We start from the raw sequence: 20,997 nt of genomic DNA on the forward strand, positions 1-20,997 counted from the left end.
AGCAGCGGACACTGGCTTCAAAATGCTTTTTTTTTTCTTTTTTTTTTTTTAATCTTGGTGTTTCTCATCTTTCTCTGTTCAACCTCCCTATCATTTCATAAGGTCAGTGGGACATTTCTTAAATTTTTTTTTAATCAGTTTTCAGGATCCAACTTCGTCTGTGTGTGAGCTGTTGGAGGTAGGGGAAAGAAGCAAGCAACAAACATCTGAGAGGAGAAATATGTTCCTCTCATTCTGTCATGAAGTCCTCATTCAATTCATAGCAGGTTGCTGATCTGCCATGTATTATTAACTTCTTTTTTTTTTTTACTCAACATCACCTGTAATTTCAAGTTTGGTGACAAAGCAATCAGACCTCTGCCAGTCTGCACCTGTGAGTCACAGTATAAAATGTGCAATCAAACTTCCTTTTTGCTCATCTGTACTTAAGTTTGGTGATGATTCTGAGAGCTAGTTTTAACATCTGTTCAAAGTACTGTTTGTGTAAAAAGATACTCAGCAAATTCATTACCATCATCACTTGTGCAGTCCACTGAACCACGATCCGAATTAACTTTGTTTAAAATATGGCAACATCAAATCAACAGACAAAGAATAAACAATAAATATACCATACTGATAAACCACACGCCACAATTACAAGAAATAAGCTATCTTCAAAATGATAAATGCCAACAACAACAACATGGTAGAAAATTCTAAACAAATACAGATGAACTAAACACTCCACAGGCACAATCCATCATCTTGTGAGAATTGGTGACCAATACTTATAACAACTAAAAAAACAATCCAGGGACAACATATCTCATCCACTCAAAATACAGTTACAAACAAAAGTGAAATGCAGTGTGACGTAAGATCACTTATCAAATCACCAACAAAATGAGAAAAAGGAGAGAGAGAGAGAGAGAGAGAGAGAAAGAGAAAGAGAAAGCGAGAGACAAAGAGAAAGCGAGAGACAGAGAGCAAGAGAGAGAGAGTACACAACCAGGTTAAATACTCAATTATAAAAGAAAAACAAATTGTTGCAAAAGAAATCCACTCACTTGGAAACAGCACTGTGTGAGTGAGGCCTGCCTGTAACTCTTAAAAAAAGAGACCACACATGACTGCACCAAGCATTTGTTGTTCTTTTTTTTTTAAGTAAAAACTGTAACAAGCCAACCTGCCACAACCCAAAGCTCCCTCACACCTCCGCAAACGGAACTGAACTTAACTTTATGTAATGAGGGAAATATAATAAGCAACTCATCAATCTGAGCACCGTGGTCTTTATGGCGCATTTATATGCAGGTTTACCACTGTTGAGACTTAACAAATTCCAGTCCTTTTTTTCCTGACCTTCTCCCAACCAGAATGAAAAAAAAATGTCCATACCAATCACAAAGCCAAACAGAATCAAAACTCTGTCCACTAGAGACCACTGAAGAAAGAGAAAGGCAGACATCTCAGTTCACGGTATCATTTTTCAAAACCTTTGTGTTTTTTTGTTTTTTAATGCACTCAACTCTTTATTGAATGGTACAGGTCAAGAGTTTTTATCCAAATTCCAAGACCTTTCATGACCCTTTCTGGCAAACCTTTTCCCCCACTCAGACTCATATCTATCCTCCAAGACTTCTATGACTGTATGAATCCTGCATATAGCTCTGCACCTTCTGATACCTGGCATGAAAATTTACAACTACACATTTTCTAGTCATGCTTCCAAATCACTGCTGGCTCAAATGTGGCATTCAAAATTTCAACATAAATGTCAAATCTTACCTGACATCATGGAAACATGAATCTTTCATTTTTTTGCCTTACTGACAGACCTGGTTTGTTTTTTGTTTTTTAAAAATTAAAAAAAAAAAGGGAAAGAAAAAAAGAAAAAAAGAGATGTTCTGTTAATATTAACTGAGTGATGCATTTTTTTAGCCATGAACATAGAGCACAAAAGTACAACCATTCAGAGTGACAATGACAGGTGCAAAGTAACAGAGGCTGGCAAGTTGAAGTGCTTCAACATGGAGAACAACACACAACAAAACACAAATATGTCATCTTCAACATTTTCACAATGGTCAGTACTGTTTCTTCAGAAATCACTGATACAACAACATCAATGAAATAAGACAGAGACAGAGACACACAAGAAAATGTAAGGTATGTGGGTGTGGGGAGAGAGAGAGAGAGAGAGAGAGAGAGAGAATGCATGCATGATTTTAAATCGAGACAGTTACACTTTCATACCCCCCCTTTCCGGTCTTACCACCACCTTACACCATACGCCAGCAGTCCTCAGCCGCTGCACACATCCTCACCAAACCACCCCCACCCCAGCATCGATCAGCACTCTTCACACCAGCAGTCTCTCCATCACCGATACAGTTGTTGGGTGCAGTCATAGGAGCCAGGCTTGAGTGGTCATACAAACATACTCCACCAAACAGTCACACCTGTGGTTCTCACCCTTCAGTGGAATCAAAAGACAAAAAGTCCAACCACCCTCGGTGGCTGCCTTTGTCTCTCTCTCGCTCGCTCTCTCTCACACACACACACACACAGCAGTGAAGGGCTGAATCGTCTCTGGACATTCTATGCTGGGCTCCAAAGGGGACTGTCACTGAATCAAGATAATGATGTTTGCAGGTCCGGAAACTCCCCTCTCTTACTTGGGCTGCTTTGATTTCCCCCTGCCCCAAAGACAAGACAGGGAAGACTGGACAGAAAACCCTTGCTAGCCTGTATTCCTGATTTTTTTTTTTTTTTTTTTTGTATTTCTCCCCTTCCCATTTTTTTTTTATTCAAATATGCTGCTGCGTTTTGCAAGTACCATCTAGACTGGTCATCCTAATTTCAAACATCTATGGTAAACTCCAAGATCAGTACTGGCTGTAATGCCTTTAGGCAGCAGCTTAATCATCATCCAATGGCCCCGTTCTGAGCAGTCCAGCATTTTATAGTCCATTCCAGCCTCTTCCAAACCCCCACCTCAAAACTACCCGTTCACTGGATTCCACCCGGCTTCCTTCGCCAAGAGCGGACAGACAGACAGACAGCTCAAAACTCTGCCCATGTTACTTGGTTCCATCACCTGCACCCTGTCAGGCCCCAGGTTTGTCCTCCAGCAGGTGAAACAAGCGATTCCCCCCCCTTGACGATGGCCTCCCTCCTTGACGACCACCTCCCTCATTGAGAGCGACTGCTATATGTACACTGTTTGGCCCCTCCAGGCCGGTTGTCATACAACAAGAGTCCATTTTTTTTGCGGATTGGCACTACTGCAGTCATTTGAGCTTCAGTTTGATGGAGTTTTTCAGGGGCACAAACCCTGTGCCCGTGGGTGGGAGACCTGTCTGGGGACTTGTCAGCTCTGGCAGGTCACTGGCGGGGACCGCGGACTGCACAGAGAGAAAAGAAAACTTTTGAACCATGTTCTTTGGAGCACTTAAAACTGAAGCATTTCTGGATTTGCCAAAAAGAAAGAACAAATCCTATACCTAACTATATGAAAGTGGTATGTAAAAATCTACAAATACATACCAGTTTTATAAGCTCGTTTATATACAAGGAGAAAAACAGAAAGGCGAAACTACAACTGTTGTACAATGCAGTGGCAGTACATCTGCATTCCCTTTGTTCTGTTTTTTTTTTAAGGGTCTGTGGGAGGCAGGGGAAGAGGTGTGCACATATATCATGTATATACTGTCTGTTCATTGTATGGTTTTATTAGAAGCACCTCACAGTAATTACTGTAACTCCTTTGCCCAGAAGCATCAACATAAACTGGCCAATAACTAAATGGGGGCAACTGACTATCGCAGTGTGGGACACTTGCCTTGTAACCATTGAAAACATAGCCGACTCCCTGGGCAACCAACTGACACTCCCTTCATCACCCAGCAGAATAAATAATATCCAATGGAGATTCAGTCTGACAATGGCAAACAATAGCCAAATAAACTGCACATCCCACAACTCTGCTAAGTTTTAAAAATGGCGGAAATGTCAAGCTTTTGTGACTTAATGCGTATCTGTCCAGATCAAATCCAGCAAAATGATAAGTTCAGAGATACCAACATATCTTGGACACAACAATTTTTTCATTCCCCACATCAACAATTGTGTGAACTGATAAACTACATAACTTCATATAAGAATTTGTCGGACAGCCCATGTATCAAAGTAATTAAAGATCGCATTTTCATGGAGGTGGTCCTGAGGTGAAGAAATTTACACAGGATGAAGCAGGTATAAAGTTTCAGATCATTCTTTTCAGAATAAGTGTAATGACCATGACTGTGTTGCCAGTAAATATTTGTGCTGTGATGTAGCCAATGGCACATCAACTTCATGATTACTAACTTAACCCAGGTTTGCCTACCCCAAAATTTGCTTTCCAGGAACAACACACGTTAGAATCAGGGACAGGGTATCATTTTCAGGAACATCTCAAGCAAACATACAGGCTGTGCTTGCCTACATGCACACTGGTCTTGCTGAAGTAACTTCGCTAGTGACAGAAATCCAGGACGCCCTGTCGATTTCATCAATTATCCAGGACAAATACAGGCCCTCAGTAACGGTAGACATGCATGTTAGCCTCTCCTTCTACACTGATACTCTCAACTTCAATGGGTAAAACTGAAGAAAACCAACACTGAGGACACTTTGGCAGAGGAAAAAATGGGTTTGGCTGTAGATCAGAACTATTAATCGATTGACAATGAAAACCAACCTTGACAGAGGGCACTTTGGCAGAGGAAGCAGTGGGTTTGGCTGTAGCTGTAGCTGTAGCTGTAGCTGCAGCAGCAGGGTCCGTGGGTACATGGGTCTGGTCAATGTCCGCTGACATGGTGCTGTTGATGGAGCTGTTTGAGGATGTGGTGGACTTCTCATCGACCTGCATAGGGGAGGTTGACCCCTACCAGACCACCACACACACACACAGCACCACCGTTAGACACAGTGTGAAATGGATATGCGCTCTCACATGCAAACTTATCATCATTCACTTTGAAACTATGTTCAAGAATCAATCTAATAATCACACATACACACAAACACAGAGCAAAGCAACAGACCCAACATGACAACTGAAGTGGAGGAACAGTACATGGAGATTAACTTAAAACTTTGTGGGACCGATGCAATGGACAATGCACTCGCAGACATATTTCTCATCCACTTTGAAACCAAGTCCAAGGCTCTATCTAATTATGATTCGTGAAAAAGTTATAATAGAATTCTTTGCTGAAGAACAACAAATTCTGTGCATGTGTGTGCGTGCATGTGTGTGGAGTGTATGCTAGTCATAACTCAGTGCTGTTGTCCCAGGCTCATGGCAATGTGAGTGTGTGTGATGGGTGATTAGAGAGAATGGGGGTGGGTAGACGGACAAATTCAAAGTCTGCAACAATGAATAAACTACAACAAACAAGCAATACAAAAAACAAAAAAAAAGAAAAAGAAAAAGAAAAAAAAAAAAAAGTCTGTCTCTCAATACAGATCCAAAGAAATCGAATATACAACCCAAAAATCCATCGGCATTTGTGTCAGCAGAAAATTTACACATTCTCAGAAATTCACACTTAAAAATCCTGGAAAGTGGGAAAGCTTAAAAAGCTTTTGAAGTTCATACTTTCCAAATCCCAGAAAGCCTAACATGACATTCATCTCTTTCGTAAGTCAAGCATTTCTTTTTTTGTTAATTCTTATCAACCACCTCCCAGACTAAAGACATTACCTGTTCACCATCTTTGGGCTTCTTTGGGGGGCTGGTAGCAGAGAATGGGGAACCAGGTCTCTTTGACGACGTGTCGTTCATCTCCTGAAAACCAATCCATTTCAAAGAATTTGTTCTGGTTTTTTTTTTTTTGTTGGTTTTTTTGGGTTTTTTTAATGATGACAAACATCTCTGTCAGAATTTTTGTTCAGGCAGGAAAGAGATCACTCCCTGTCTGCTTTCATTTGAAAACTGATCCAAGTTTTAACAGTGTTGCATTGTACTGGTACTCTGCATTGCATTACTTTGTGTCACAACAAATTTCTATGTATGAAATTAAGGTCGCTCTACCTGGAGGGAGTGTGTCACCACAGTAAAGCGCCAAACACATTGTTTCCCCTTTATCTGTCTTCAGTGTCATTTCTTTTCCCATCAAAGAGGGTTTTTCTACAGAATTTTGCCACGGGCAACCCTTCTGTTGCTGTTGGTAAAGTCTTTAATGTGCCCTGAATGCATGCTACACACAGGACTTTAGTTTATTATCTGATCCAAAACATAAGTGGTGACAAAAGATGGACAGTTAACCATGACATGATCAGTCACTATGTCACTGCAGCTAATATAGGAGGCTGACGAGAGAGTTGGAAGTGGTGCATGTGTGTGTGCATGCTTAGGTGCATGTATGTGTGTGCACCTGCGTACTTTGTACCTGTGTACTTTGTGAGTTTTGGTATAGACTAGAGTAGGAAGCAATGTTTGGCATCATTGACCCCTACATTCTTTCAACTCGTGCCCACGCATGCACTCACATGCAGAAAGGGTGGATAGCCTACAGTGTGAGGTCATGCAATACAGACATTACAAACATGTGAAAATGAAGACAACAGTGACAGTGAAATGTACCAATGTCCAAACCAGAGACAGAGGCCATTAGCTCATTTTGAACAAAAAATGATTTTTTTCTGCTTGTGATGTTTGTTTCTCAAGGTGGCTTCACTGTGTTCTCACAAATACATGTACTAAAGGCTACATCACATCTATTTGGCTGATGCTTGACCAGCAGCACAACCCTATACGCTTAGGCCTTGAGTGAATTTGTTTGTGTTCCGAATTTTGCCAGAGGACAACACAAGTGCATGTGTTTGTGTACCTATCAGAATGGAGTTCTACAGAGTTTTGTCAGAGGACAACACTTACGTTGCCATGGGTTATTTTTCAGTGCACCAAGTTCATGCTGTATACAGGACCTCGGCTGCAGAGATGGGCTATGTGTGTGCATGCATGTATTATATGTATGACTGGAGTAGAAATTTGGCAAATTTTCCACTCAACCCACCCTTCTGTTTGACACCAGAATTACAGGGCCCCCTCAAATTGCCGCCTTGGGAGGACTGCAGACCAACTGACTTCTACAGTCTCTTCATTGATAAAAGTATATTGAAACATATGAAAACAGAGACAAACCATTATGCTGCAAATAACATCCAGCAGCTACAGCAAAGAGCAGAACTTTCCCCACGGTCACAATTCAGCACCTGGAAGCCTGTGACATTGGATGAAATAAGAAAAATTCTGGCTATCCTCATCCACATGGGGATAGTAAAGAAACCCGAGAACAGTGGACTACTGGTCTACTAATCCAGTTATGAAGACCGGATTTGCCTCCAAGCTGCTGAAACGGGACAGGTTCAGAGCCATCCTGTCATTCTTCCACCTGAACAACAACTCTACATTCCTGGAGGGAAATCATCCTGACCATGATCCACTCCACAAGCTGAGACCATTGATTGACCACCTTGTGCATGTAAGCTATTTTCTTTTTGTGCGTTTGTTTTGAGAGCGTGTCTGTGTGTGTGTGTGTGTGTGTGTGTGTGTGTGTGTGCCTCTGTGTGTGTGTGTGTGTGTGTGTGTGTGTGTGTGTGTGTGTTATTATTTATTCTTCCCTACTTGTTAATTATTATCAGCTCAAATGATAGCATATGTTAGTAGATAGTGGTAGTATTAGCTGAAGAAGTAGTGATGGTTTGCTGTATCATACATATTGTGATTGCCCACAACAGTAAAAACTGTTTTTGCATGTTTCAGCTCTTCAAGACTGTGTACATCCTGAAGCAGAATATTTGCATCGATGAGGCCCTTTGCCCCTGGAGAGGCCGTTCATCTTTCCGGGTCTACATGAAGGACAAGCCAGTAAAGTGTGGCATCAAGCTGTACGAGAGCTCCTCGGGGTATGTGTGGAACCTTGAAGTGTACTGCCACAAGCCGGGTCTCAGCAACTGCCCCCACAATGTTGTCTTCAGGCTCCTGGACCAACTGCAAGACTGTGGCCATGTCCTTTATGTGGACAATTACTACTGCTCACCCACCTTGGCCCAGTCTCACTGCTGTCAACACTGGATGTGTAGGCACAGTGCAGGCTAACTGGGTGGTCATGCCAAAGGATTTGGTGACCGGAGCCTTCGTCCGCAGCCAGATGGACTACAGGAGACTGAATCAGGTGATGGTCATTAGGAGGAAGGACAAGAGGGATGTGCATATAATAACAACTCAGCACATCCCTGAACTGACCAGAGTGAGATCACGGTCAGAAGACAAGAGAAAGCTTACAGCTGTTGTCGACTACATTGGCAATATGGCTGGTGTTGACCGCAGTGACCAGATGGTATCTTACATGCCAATGCACTGGAAGACCATCAAATGGTGGAAGAAGCTGGCCTTCCACTTTTGACCCTCACCATGATCCAGTCTCACTGCCTGTACAACAAGCTGCAGAGAAGTCTGGGAAAAAAAACAGCTGACACTGGAAGAATTTGCTGTTTCTGTGTGCCATGATCTGGCCAGTCTTCCAGTTGAGGATGATGAGGAGCTGCTGCCCCGGTCAACGAGGAAGTCAACCGCCTCACCTGCAAGCACCAACATGTTATGGAACATACAGGCTACAAGCACTGTGTTGTGTGCTATGCCTGTATGAATCAAAATACTGTCCTCTTTGATGTTGTCATTAATCATTTGCTTCATTTCTGCTTCAGTTTTGCCCCTTGCCCATTCCCGACAGTGTTTCCACAGAGTGGGTGAGATGATAATGTTGAAGAGGTGCCCAAGATGTTTAGGGTTTTCTACCCATTCCCTTGTATATTTTATATCTTATAGCCAGTAGACATGCTGGATTGCGTCTTCTGCCTGTTCCATCCATGATTTTCTGCATCGTGGATGGCTGTCTTTTGTTTCCTTCTTTGCATTATGGAGTGCTTCTTCAGGGTTTTCTCATGCCTTCAAATAGGCTTTCACCTGATGTAATTTTTGTCTGGCCTGCATTGTGGGGATGTCTAAAAGGTATCTCATTGTCTCTGCTGGAGTGTTCTTTGTTGTGCCAAGTATTAGTCTCATGGCTTTGTTTTGTATGCTTTCAAATTTCAGGAGGCTGCTCTGTGAAACTGTTGTTAGACCTAGTCCACTGTCAATCACACAAAGAACATGTGACTGATAGAGGTTGAATAGGTGGTGGTGTTCGGTTTCTTTGGCTGCCTTTTCTTCCAAGATAGATAAAGCCTTTTCGCACTTTCGAACAGCACGTTCAGTACATTTTCTGAAGACAGGGCTATGATTTGCCATCTGAATTCCATCTGGTGCTGGTCTACTTGCACTTTTGCTGCTGAAAGAGCACAGCAAAGTTTCGGCGTTTTCTGGATTGAGACATCCTGTGACCTGGCACAAGCGGGCACCACCAAAACAAGCAACAATACAAATTAGACAAGATTCAGCAATAGAAGCTAAAAGAAAGAGCTGTTAGTAATACATTCCAGTCCCTTTCCCCTGACTGCTTTACTTGGGTTTCCTGTCCAACATCCATCATTACACCAATATGAATGTGTACGATAAAGTTGGTCCCAGAAGGCCGTGAACATATCTACTTGTGACAATTTTAACCATGTATTCTTCGCAAACTATCCTTTGGGACTCAGTAAGAAAATATTCAATCCCCCCGCCCCCCAAATTATTTCAGATAGATAAGATCAAACGAAGGCTCAATTTTTTCCACCCCTTCTATCAATGATAAACGCACCTCTGAAGAATTCAATGGCGTCCGCTCGCTGCCAGAGTCTGATGCTGGGACGGCATTGGCCGAGGAGTTGTCGCTGGGATGCCACACCATGCTGTCGGCCTGCTCGCCACCCCCGGGGCTCTCCGACGTACTCGGTGCACTCACCGACACTTCCGTGGACTGCGACTCCTGCGAGGTCTCATCCTCCTCGGGCCGAGCCTGGTGGGAGTTGCCGGGACCTGTGGCATCTGCCTGCTCCGGTTTGGCGCCTGGGTGCTTGTCCACACTGGAACGCCTGTCTCCGGCCCCACTGCTCCGCGCCCCCTCTTTCTTCTTGGGCCGGCCAATGTCCAGGATGTGTTTGGGCACGTAACTGCTCAGCTGCTTTCTGGCAAAAAGAGATAGAAACAAGGGGTCATGCCATATACATAAACACGTGCTTACTATGGGCGCAGCTATTGTTATTTACATAAAGAGACTCACGCGAGATTCACAGCCTCATTTTCGGCACTTCCTGTCATGCATTTTGCAATTTTCAGAGTCCGATTTGCTTGAATTTTGACAAAGTTGTGAATTTTTAAAGTTGCAAGACGAGTGATGATTGCCGAGAGCTTTAGCATAATCTGGACGACGATTCTGAAGATGACTTTGAAACATTTTAATGATTTTTGCATGAGAATCTTGTAAAAATTGATTGAACTGAGTGACCTAGATATCGACTGACCAAGTTTTGCCAACAATGAGAGTGAAGTTGGTCACTTGAATGTGAATCGATCGCCAGACCTCCAAAATCATGAATCAGACACCGGACCTCCGAAATCCATACTGTCAGTGAGTTAGTCTTGATTTCACTGATATTTATTGGCGTTCTGCATGATCTGCTAGTTCAACGGACTATATTACTGATTTGGTAAAGTTTTGCCAAAGTTTTGAAGTTTCAAAGTTGCAAGATGAGTTTGTTGACTGTCAATCGTAGAAGCGTAATCCGAACGACTATTCTGAAGATGATTTCTGCGTGAGAATTTTGTAAAAGTCGATCGTACTGAGTGACCTAGACATCCACTGACTGAGTTTTACCGATATTGAGAGTGTAGTTGGTACTTGAGTGTAAATCAATCACCGGACTTCCAAAATCGTGAATCGATCGCTGGACCTCCAAAATCGTGAATCAATCGCCGGACCTCCAGAATAATAAATCAATCGCCAGACCGTTGGAATCGATACTGTCAGTCGTTGATTGCACTGATACTTATTGGCATTCTGCACCTGATTCTCCTCCTGATTTTGCTAATTCAATGGATTATATTTTTCTTTTCACTATGGAGAAATTACATGTGAGGTAGGTTTGTTGTTGTTTGTTTGCTGTTGTTTTTCTCCCGACCATCATAGGAAAACAAATCATCCCTCAAAATGAACAGAACATAAAAATCAGCATGTTCATTGTTGGAATTCAAGCTGAGTAAGAAAAAGAATAAAAAGAAGATGTGTTAGAAGACACTGCAGACCAGGTAAACTTATTTTAAAGAAAATCATACTGTAATCAAAAAGAGGAGTTTGTATTATACTCCATGTTTGGTGTTTACATATACTTACCATGTCAAACTGATGCAAACTAGGCCTATGGTTTGCTCTGTTTGGCCAAATTTCGCGCGGCTAACAGTGAAAAGACGGCCCTCTTAGTCTGGCCCGCTCTTAGCCAATCAAACGCCTCTAACAGCTATAAGCGCTGAATCATTCCTTTGGCCAAGGCTCTCCACGCCATCTTGTCAGGTTTTCGCTCTGTCTCGTCTAACGCTTTTTTTGGCTATTAAGCGTTTTCATTTGGCCTTATTTTGTTGTATGCGGCTTGCATGTATATTGTGCTTACATTCTGTGTACTCGTTTCGACTCGGCCCCCTCGATTTCTTCGTATTTTTCTACCTCTGAGTCGATCCTGTCTTTCCTTTCTCTGTTGGGGATCGTATTGTTCGCTGGGTGCTTACGCGCGGTACCATGCCTCGTTTGCCATCCTACGAAGGCAGGGATCATGATGCTGGCAGAGATACTCGCCAAGAGACTCTCCCAGGCCCGGAGCTCATGATTTCTCCCGATAGGGACCGCGGCGATGCGTCTGCAGACGCTGATCGCGGAGGGGACGCTCGTCCCGATAAAACGGTCATGAAGGGGACCGGGGGGAAAGGGATTCGAGCGTCACCTCCCGAAGTGTCCCAGCGCGAGGCGGGTGGAAGGGGGAGTAGCACGTCCTCTCTTGGTGGTGGGAACTCGCGGCTGGGTGCGGACTCCCAAGGGGAGGCCGCCCCCCGCTGTTACCCGGGTCCCCACACGGAGACGGCCCTCAGGGGCCCCAGTGCTGTTTCCCCTCCTCCCTTCTCGGTCGACCCCCCTCCCCCACCTCCTCCTGGGGGAGAAAAACATTTGGTTCCGGGGGGGGGACCTCCACTTAGCCCACCCCGGGCCAAGCCACCCCAGTCTCCCCACGGGAGGGGATTCTGGGCGCGTGGCAACCTGCTCTGCAGGTCTCCCCGCTATCCGGCCGGTCTCCCCTGCTGGGGGAGTCCCGCGCGTGTCAGGCGGTTCCGGGCAGTCAGACCGCCGGCCTTTCGGCCTGTCTGACACCCAAGTCGGACCTGACCTCCCTCCAACTTGGCCAGGTTTTTCCCTTCAACGAGGTCAAGGCACCAGTGACCCTTGGGGCTGGGGTCACGGGATGGCTGGTGCCCACGGGTGGTATCCCCCATTCTACCCGTACTGGGGTGCACCTATGGTGCATGCTGGGTTCCCGGGAGGACCAGGGACTAACCCCTGGTCCGCTCCCCACCGGACCCAACCCAGCACAGACCGCAGAGTGACACACACAGCCCCGACAAGAGGGATTGACTCCTCGTTGGGCAGGTCGAGCTCCTCGACCAGTATTAACACTACAGCCTCGAATCGGTCCTCTGTCAGCACGCAGGTGACCGCCACGGTCACTACGGCTTCCTTTTCAGGACCGACGGCAGCTGAGGGACCCCGCTCAGCCCGTGGGAGCCTGCTGTTCCCACCTACCCAACCCTCGGTCCTAAAAGGAGATGAGTGGGTGTTCGTCCCCTCACAGCACTCGTGGGTCCCTCTGGCGTCCGTAATCAAAAGAATTTTTTTCAAAGTTGACCATCAAATCTGACACTTTTTTGTGTATGAGTGTAAATACAAACCAACATAAGCATGGAAACAAAAATTCTTTTGCAATTTTATTATGTGTAGAATGCAGGAAAAATAAACATGTGCAACAAAAGAAGGTAATTATATTTTTAATCAATGTTTATGATAACCCACGACTGAAAACTGCAAGAGTTATTGGCCTTGGCATGGGATTTCATGGGTGGTTAGTGCTGAGCGACCTGGGGGTAAAAAGGTTAAATTGCTCACTGACCACTCTGAACACAGTGACACACAAGTTTGTACTGATCTTTTTTGTTGTTTCAGCAAATCAGGAAAAAGAAGAAAAAAAAGTCTGGAATAGTCAAATACCACTGAAACAAAAGGGAATCAACTGTTGCATTCTCTTTCAAATTCCAGTTATGCCCAGGGTTCTCCATCAAAAAAAAAAAAAAAAGAAAAAAAGTCAGGAGTTATTCAATAATAAGGCATCTGTTTACCAACATTAATTTGAAACTTCAGTATCATCAGCACAGGTGTGGTTGCCTCTTTATTAATTGTCCATATTTGTTTTCCACTTGATGCTATTACACATCAGGTGTGAAAAAAATAGTTGTTTTGGTTCATCCTTCACTTGTGTTTTGTGAAAAGCAGTGACTGGTCTGCTTCCTTTACTGCTGTCATACATTTGGTTAACTCACTCAGTACGGCCAGTCCTCTCTTCTCCTCTACACAGACCCCTCGGATGTCCAGTGGGTGTCTGAATGACCCAACCTTTAGCTTCCGTCGTCAGAATTGTGGTATTCTTTGTTAACATTCACCTCTTCAGTATAAGAGCCTTCCGCTTGCAATATTTTGATGATGGTAATTGGGGTGAAACGCTGTTAACGTCGTCTCTTTCGCCGTTCGTATGGAAAGAGTTAACTGAACTCTTTTAAAACAGAAAAAAAAGGATTAGCATTTGTTATTTGAAGCAAATCCATGTTGCCAAAACACAGACCACTCTGCAAATTGTTTTTTTCTAAAATCAAGTTACTTCTTGCACTGACAAATCAAATATTTTACAACCAGCTTGATAATCACTAATGCATTATCAAGTACCAGTATAACTAAAATAAAAGCAATCACTGTGCCTCCCGACAGACAATTCTGAATCCATTTCTGGCAAAGTACTCACTTCCTCAGGTATGTGATTTCCACCTTCATGCCCTCTTTGAACAGGTGTATGTGCATTGCCTGCTTGTGAACTGTAAGGGGAAAAAAAGATGAATAACAAAATGCAGTGAGATTTAAAGGGAACAACACACATACACAAACCAATTATTCTGATCTGTGAGACACAAGAATTAAACACATCAATTAAAAAAAAAAAAAGAAATGAAATGTCTACAGAAACAAGACAGGCACACTCAGTCATGCAAAAAGATGAGAAGGCAGAAATTCAGACACCCTTTCGTCAAAGAACGGAAAATTACAGGCATAAGGACAGATAAAGGAGCACAGACAAGGAACATTTCACAGAGAATTCTGCACAAGCATAAAGGAGAGAGAGACAGAGGGACAGACACAGAAACAGAGAGTTTCAGTTTCAAGTTGTCAAAGTGTGGACAGATTCATACACACTATTCCAAACACCTGCTTAAAATGGATTAAACAAAAAAAGAAAAAACGGGGTGGGTAGGGATTGAGGAGGAGGAAGTGGATGGAAGAGGAAGAGGAGGGATTGGGGAGGGGGAGGAAAGAGATATGTGACATATGTGCGCACCCACACACTGGTCAGACATTGACAAATGCACACACTAGAAAGAGAGAGAGAGAGAGAGAGAAATGGGGAGGGGAAGGGAAAAGGGGAGAGAGCTGGACCAAAAAAGAGAGTAAAAAAGAAAGGGAATGATAAAGCACTGTAACACACACACACACAAAGACTTTGCGAGAAAAAGGAAAGGCAATTAGACTAACCAGCATCAGAGAAAGACTGAATGTCATAGGTGAGATCAATGTTGGACGTCTGGGTGTTGTTAAAGACCAAGCCGATAAACCACTTGCACATGTACTGCCCTTCACTGTAACATAAAGAAACAAAAAATCAATACAAATATGAGAAAATACCTGGGACAAAAACAAAAACACCACCAAACATCAAACAGAAAAATAAGCAGTTGTTAGCAAGTAAAGAGTTCTTGGTAAAGACAAAACAAGCAAATTACAAATAAAATGCATATGAAGATATGACACACACACACAATAATATATACAATTTAGTCTGCATTACAGATTCGTTTTGGAAAAGTGAAAATCCATAAGCCCAGTTTAATCTGCATGACAAACCTTTGCCATACTTTGAGAAAAGTTTATATGAAGAGATACAAGACTTAGTTTTAAATTCTGTTATTTCCTCTTCAGAAGCTGATAAAATTTAAGCCTAAAAAAAACACGAAGAAAACACACTTAAGACCTCATGATGTTTATAGGAGGCCATGTGCATGCACATATCTGTGTGCAAGTGTACATTTGGGTAATTTATAGTCTCATGACTACACACCTTCACACGCTGACATTCTCTTACACACATAGATATGCATGCATGCACATACTAACATTTCAGCCCTTTGTAATTCAGCAGCCTATCTAATCACTGAGACCCACCTTTCATTGACTGGTCCATAGGATTCCGGCATGACATGAGCAAGTTTGATGAAGGGGTTCCTTTCCAAGTTCCCAACCAGCAATCGGATCTTGGATTCAACGTAACCCTTCCTGAAAGGCAGTCAAACCAAACAAAGTACATAATCAAGGATCACTATTCACAATCTTATTTTTACATAAAGCACAACTGAAAAGAGTTTAATGTTTCCCAAATTTTATTGACCGATTTATTTTCTTTCAAAATCTTTTCTTCTTTTTTTTTTCTTCTGAAGACGATAAACAAACTGTAGCCACACTGTCATTTTGGACCTGTCAATCTGATGTCATTTTTGCTATGTGTTTATTCACATGCACAAGCACACTGCAATAAAGCAAGTTTGGTTGTGATTTGATTTGATATGGATACTTTTATAGCGCCTATCCTCAGTCGAAGACCAAGCTCTAAGCACTTTAAAAACTCGGGGTCATTTGCACAACAGGCTGCCTACCTGGGTAGAGCCAACTGACGGCTGCTATTGGACGCTCATCATTCGTTTCCTGTGTCATTCAATCACATTTCAGGCACACACACATACACACTCAGAAAGACATACAACATTTTACGTGTATGACCGTTTTTTTTTTTTATTTACCCAGCAATGTAGGCAGCAATACACCATTTTCGGGGGTGTGCATGCTGAGTATGTTCTTGTTTCCATATCCCATCGAATGCTGACATGAATTACAAGATCTTTAACCTGCGTATTTTATCTTCTGCATGCATATATACACAAAGGGGGTTCAGGCACTAGCAGGTCTGCACATATGTTGACCTGGGAGATCAGAAAAATTTCCACCCTTAACCCACCAGGCGCCGTTACCGAGTTCAAACCAGGGACCCTCAGACTGAAAGTCCAACGCTTTGAACACTCGGCTATTGTTTGTCAGTAGATTTCCTTAAACTGTACACCGCCCTTTTTTGTGTAAAATTTTAAAAGAAAGTACATTGCAGGTCAGCAAACAAAATCAAAACAAAAACAAACAAAATAAATCCAAGAACTATGAGTAGGAAAGTGAAACAGATGAGTTTTGTTTAGAATTCCTATCAAACACAGCCCCCATCCAGTCAGCTGAGCACTCACCATTCGATGTGATGCTCATTCTCTTCTGCGCTGGCTCGTAGAACAATGTAGTGCCTGTGACATGACGATTTCAAATCATGAGCAATTTTCACAAAACAAGGACAAAATGTTCCGAGTTCACCCACACCCGCCCCTAATGTTCTTCTCTCTCTCATGCTGTCCCATCACTTGTCGACTGAACCACCTAGACTCAAACGAAGTCAGTCATGTGAAGAACAATCTCAAGAACCCTGAGCCTGCCAACTGAGTCATATTTGCTGGGGAATTTTCACAAAAGACTGGCATATGTCGATAAAAAAACATTCTGGATTAATTTCTCAACTGACATGGGTAAAAGTATATTTTCTGAAAGAAAAATGAATGTACAACACAGAAAAAATGTTTTGTTATAATGAATATGTGATCCACAAGAATTTTTTAATTTTTTAAAAATAAACACTCAACACACACATGAACAGCCACACACACATGAACATATACATACACACACTATCCCCAACAAAGAAATGTCTGGATTAAAATCATACGCACAATGCCAACCCACTGACATGAAATTAGGCACACCACCCCCTTTCCCACTTGACCTTGTTTCTTGCTCTGCTTTTCATACTGCAATCTGATACCCCCAAACCCAACACCCTACAACCTTTCACAGGTCAGTCTGTCACACACAGCGTGTTCTTTTCTCAAATCATTCAATGCTGTCTGTTAGGAAAGTCGAACTGTGTTCTACTCTTTGAGCAGCGGCAAAATCCAGTGTCATGCCGTTTACGTTTCCTCACAATCGGCTTTGACAAGGCATCACCATTTCGCATGTCCACATAGACAGCGAGCTGTTGACATGCTCCTGTCAGCCAATAAAATCACTAGAAAAAACATTCCTTTGTGACACAGGCTGTTGCCATGTTGTCCTAAGTGTCAGAGGAACCTTGGTGAAGCAAAAGCTACCAAATAATAATTCCAAAACAACATAACGTTTTTCACAAGGAGATATATAGCTGCTGTTTAGGTACTGCTTTCGTGGCAGTAGCAGGGGAGTGATTTATCGTGGCAGTCTGAAGGTTAATAAATTTGATTAAACTGCATGCAGAACTTAGGACAACACATAAAGGTAAGCCCCAGGCAGGCATGCTGAGGAGGAGCAGGCACAGGAGAGAGAGAGAGAGAGATGGAGGGAGAAGGAGGGAGAGAGAGAGTACTAGTTATGGGGCAGTTTTCTCAGATTTTTGTTTCACGAGCAAAGGCATCTTTAACGGAAAGTGCGAAACACAAAACATACCTGTATTTGTGGAAAAAATTGGAGGGTTCAAAGAGAGCTGTCCATTCCTCCCTCTGCTCGAATATCCTGGTCACAACATCTAAACCTGCAATCCAGCACCAGTTAAAAGGTGAAGCAGCAAAACTGTATCCAAAACAAAAAAAATCCAGTGCCTATCATGACAACAATCCTAAAAATAAGGACACTTGTTTCCTCATTGCAAATCCAACAGATGCAACGACACCAAGCAAGACACACTACCACTCCATCCCCACATACACACACTCAAAACATGGAGCGGTGGCCTGGTGGTAACGTGTCCACCTAGGAAGCGAGACAATCTGGGCGCACAAGTTCAAATCCCACACTCGCCAGTATTTTCTGACCAACCACTAGACCTCGAGTAGTGGTCTGGATACTAGTCATTTGGATGAGATGATAAACCAAGGTCCTGTGTGCAGCATGCACCTGGGGTATGTAAGAGAACCCATGGCAAAAAAAACAACAATTGCCTGAATTGGTGGTGGTGCTGCAATGTCGTGATGCACTCAACCTCTGGAGAGCAGCCCCAGTTTTACACAAAGAAATCTGTTGCGACAAAACAGTAATATAATTAATACCCCTCCATCCCCACAATCACACACTGAGGATGACCTCAGCTTGCCCACCTTCTTTGAACTCTTCAGTGATGACGCTGCGTGTGGAGTTGGACACGTTGTAGGTGGAGTTCTGCTGGGGGTAGGCTGGAGTGATGATGGGCATCAGATGGAAGCGGTCAGCTGGGTTTATCTGAGAAAACACAAAACAGTCATTACACAGATTATATCATTCTGCATACCATCACATAATATAGGAGAACGATATCAGGCTGCTTTTCTAATTCTGTGTAATTCTGCCAAATCATCTTTTCCAATTCTGTATAATTCTGCCAAATTATCATGTAAAACAGCAAAAAGACCATGCTGCTTTTCTAACTCTGTACATGTACTGATTATCTGTATATGTATCAATCATCTGTGTATGTATCAATCACCAAGTTGATCCAATTACTGGTGATCACATTACCAGTAACAATCAGGAAAGTACTTAAGAAGTTAAGGCAACAATACAGTGTAAACATGCAGTCAATCATCCGAATACATCTTCATAAAATATTGTCTCAGTTAAGAAACCAACTGAGCATAAAGGAAAGAAAAAAAATAAACGAAATTTGTTTTTGCTGTAATCGTGACACCATATCCTTTAGGTATTGCATTTTCTTAAAATAATTTCTACTGTTTTAATGATGGCACTGCTACGCTGCAAGCTGAAATGGTTACTGAATCAAGACATTCTCATCCCCTGAATATATTTTGATTCACTATGAAACTTGTAACTTAAAATATGGACAATCATGCATGAATTATGCACACAAAAAAACCAACACATAACAGGAGCAAAGCATCAAATTGACGAAGCAAGGCAATCTCACCCGTGCATCCCAGACAGGAAAACCTAGTTTGTTCTCCGAATCAAGAGGCTTCAATAAAACAGGAGTTGGCCAGTCCCTGAAACAAACCAGAGTAAAACCAGTCAATCAGACCTGATACAGCAACAATCACTTGGTGGAGAGATTACCTGTGTTCTTATCTAACAAATATTCTGAATAATCATAAGAGTTTCTCAGAAGTACATATTTTTGGCTTATACAGATCATGTCACTCCTCAGAAAAAACAAACAACAGTTAATTAAATATCCAGAAGAATGGTAAAAAAAAAACCCTCTAAAATTTCCAGCACAGTAAACAACCTACGCACCCCAAACCTCTTCATATATGCACAAGCAGAAAAGCATATGAGAAAATATCCAAAAACAGGATTTATCAAAGGCAAACATGTTTTCCACAGATAACCATGTTTAACACGATACAAGTCCATCTTCAACCCATGCGTACCATGAAAAGGTGATTCAAGCACCAGACTCTGTGATCACACACACTACACCACTATCTCTGCGACCGCAAAAAAGTATATAAATTACCAACTACAACAGCAACACGCTTTAACATATTCAAGGAGACATGACGCGCACAGATCTGCAACTCACCACTTGGACAGGACCAGAAAGAACCTGTGAACTAGGGTGGCAGGGGCGGCATTGGGGTACAGCTGGCACACCCTGGCCACCAGCATGGCCCAAGACACGCCACCCAGGTAACCCAAGGCGTTTGAATACACCCCTTTCTCTGAAAGCCATGAAAAGCATCAGCAACCAAATCAACAGATGTTATTCATATAATGAACCCATGGTGTATAATTACTTGCCAATGTATATTACTTGCTTGTGTGCATTCAGCATAGTATATTTTCCTTGTGATCTCTTGTCCAACCTTTGTCCTGTTTTGTGTGCAGTGAATTTGGCTGTGGGCTGAGATACTGCGTGGGGTGAGTGACAAGCCTGTGGATGCACAATTAATTTCCATTTGGGTGAATTAAGATGTACTGTATAACACTGTATTGCACTGTATTGCACTGTAGTGTAGTGTAGTGTAGTGTAGTGTAGTGTAGTGTACTGTTTTTGAATACATCACATTCTCCATCACTTGTTTGCACAAAGTCGTCAACCACATAAAATTGCCCAAAATACTGTACCTGTACCTGTACCTATTGTTGAAAGAACCCGAGGTCGAGGGCCCTTACAACTGAGATTGCGGCATAATTTTAGCTCGATTGGCCAAACAAGCTAAGTAAGTTTGTGACATAATGCAAGTCTTCGTCAGATACAAAACATGAGTGTCAAAGAATCGGCAGACCGATAGAAATACTATAAAAAAAAACTTAGCCGTATGAAGAGCACAGGATCAGGAGTCAAGATGGCCACCGTAAAAAGAGGGCGCTAGTCAGGGATGCACAGGGGAGGTAACCTACTTCGGGAGGTTATCAGCCGTAGCTACTTTTGTTTTTTCCACATAGGCAGGTAATAGTTCGCACAGGACAGGAATCAGACCCCTGCCATAGTCTGCACTAGTGGGTCACGGTTAAGTATGTGTAATTAAATCACCTTTTCAACTGACTTACCAACCATTAGAAGAGAATTGGAACT

General features: G+C 42.7%; 1 protein-coding gene across 1 annotated transcript in view; it reads right to left on the reverse strand.

The window, feature by feature from the left end:
- Window positions 1–293: 293 nt before the first annotated feature.
- LOC143295712 (poly(A) polymerase beta-like) overlaps window positions 294–20,997 on the reverse strand; it is a 28,378-nt gene continuing 7,674 nt past the window's right edge. Inside the window, exons 9-20 of the mRNA XM_076607336.1 lie at window positions 20,002–20,140; window positions 19,387–19,462; window positions 18,584–18,704; window positions 17,937–18,021; window positions 16,658–16,711; window positions 15,537–15,647; window positions 14,850–14,953; window positions 14,068–14,137; window positions 9,777–10,143; window positions 5,735–5,818; window positions 4,727–4,912; window positions 294–3,389 (exon numbers count right to left, since the gene is read on the reverse strand). Coding sequence (XP_076463451.1) covers window positions 3,276–3,389; window positions 4,727–4,912; window positions 5,735–5,818; window positions 9,777–10,143; window positions 14,068–14,137; window positions 14,850–14,953; window positions 15,537–15,647; window positions 16,658–16,711; window positions 17,937–18,021; window positions 18,584–18,704; window positions 19,387–19,462; window positions 20,002–20,140 — 1,511 coding nt within the window. The 3' untranslated portion in view covers window positions 294–3,275. The remainder of the gene's footprint in view (window positions 3,390–4,726; window positions 4,913–5,734; window positions 5,819–9,776; window positions 10,144–14,067; window positions 14,138–14,849; window positions 14,954–15,536; window positions 15,648–16,657; window positions 16,712–17,936; window positions 18,022–18,583; window positions 18,705–19,386; window positions 19,463–20,001; window positions 20,141–20,997) is intronic.

This window comes from Babylonia areolata, chromosome 21 (genome assembly GCF_041734735.1).
Source record: "Babylonia areolata isolate BAREFJ2019XMU chromosome 21, ASM4173473v1, whole genome shotgun sequence".
In the NCBI taxonomy this organism is placed as follows: domain Eukaryota; kingdom Metazoa; phylum Mollusca; class Gastropoda; order Neogastropoda; family Buccinidae; genus Babylonia; species Babylonia areolata.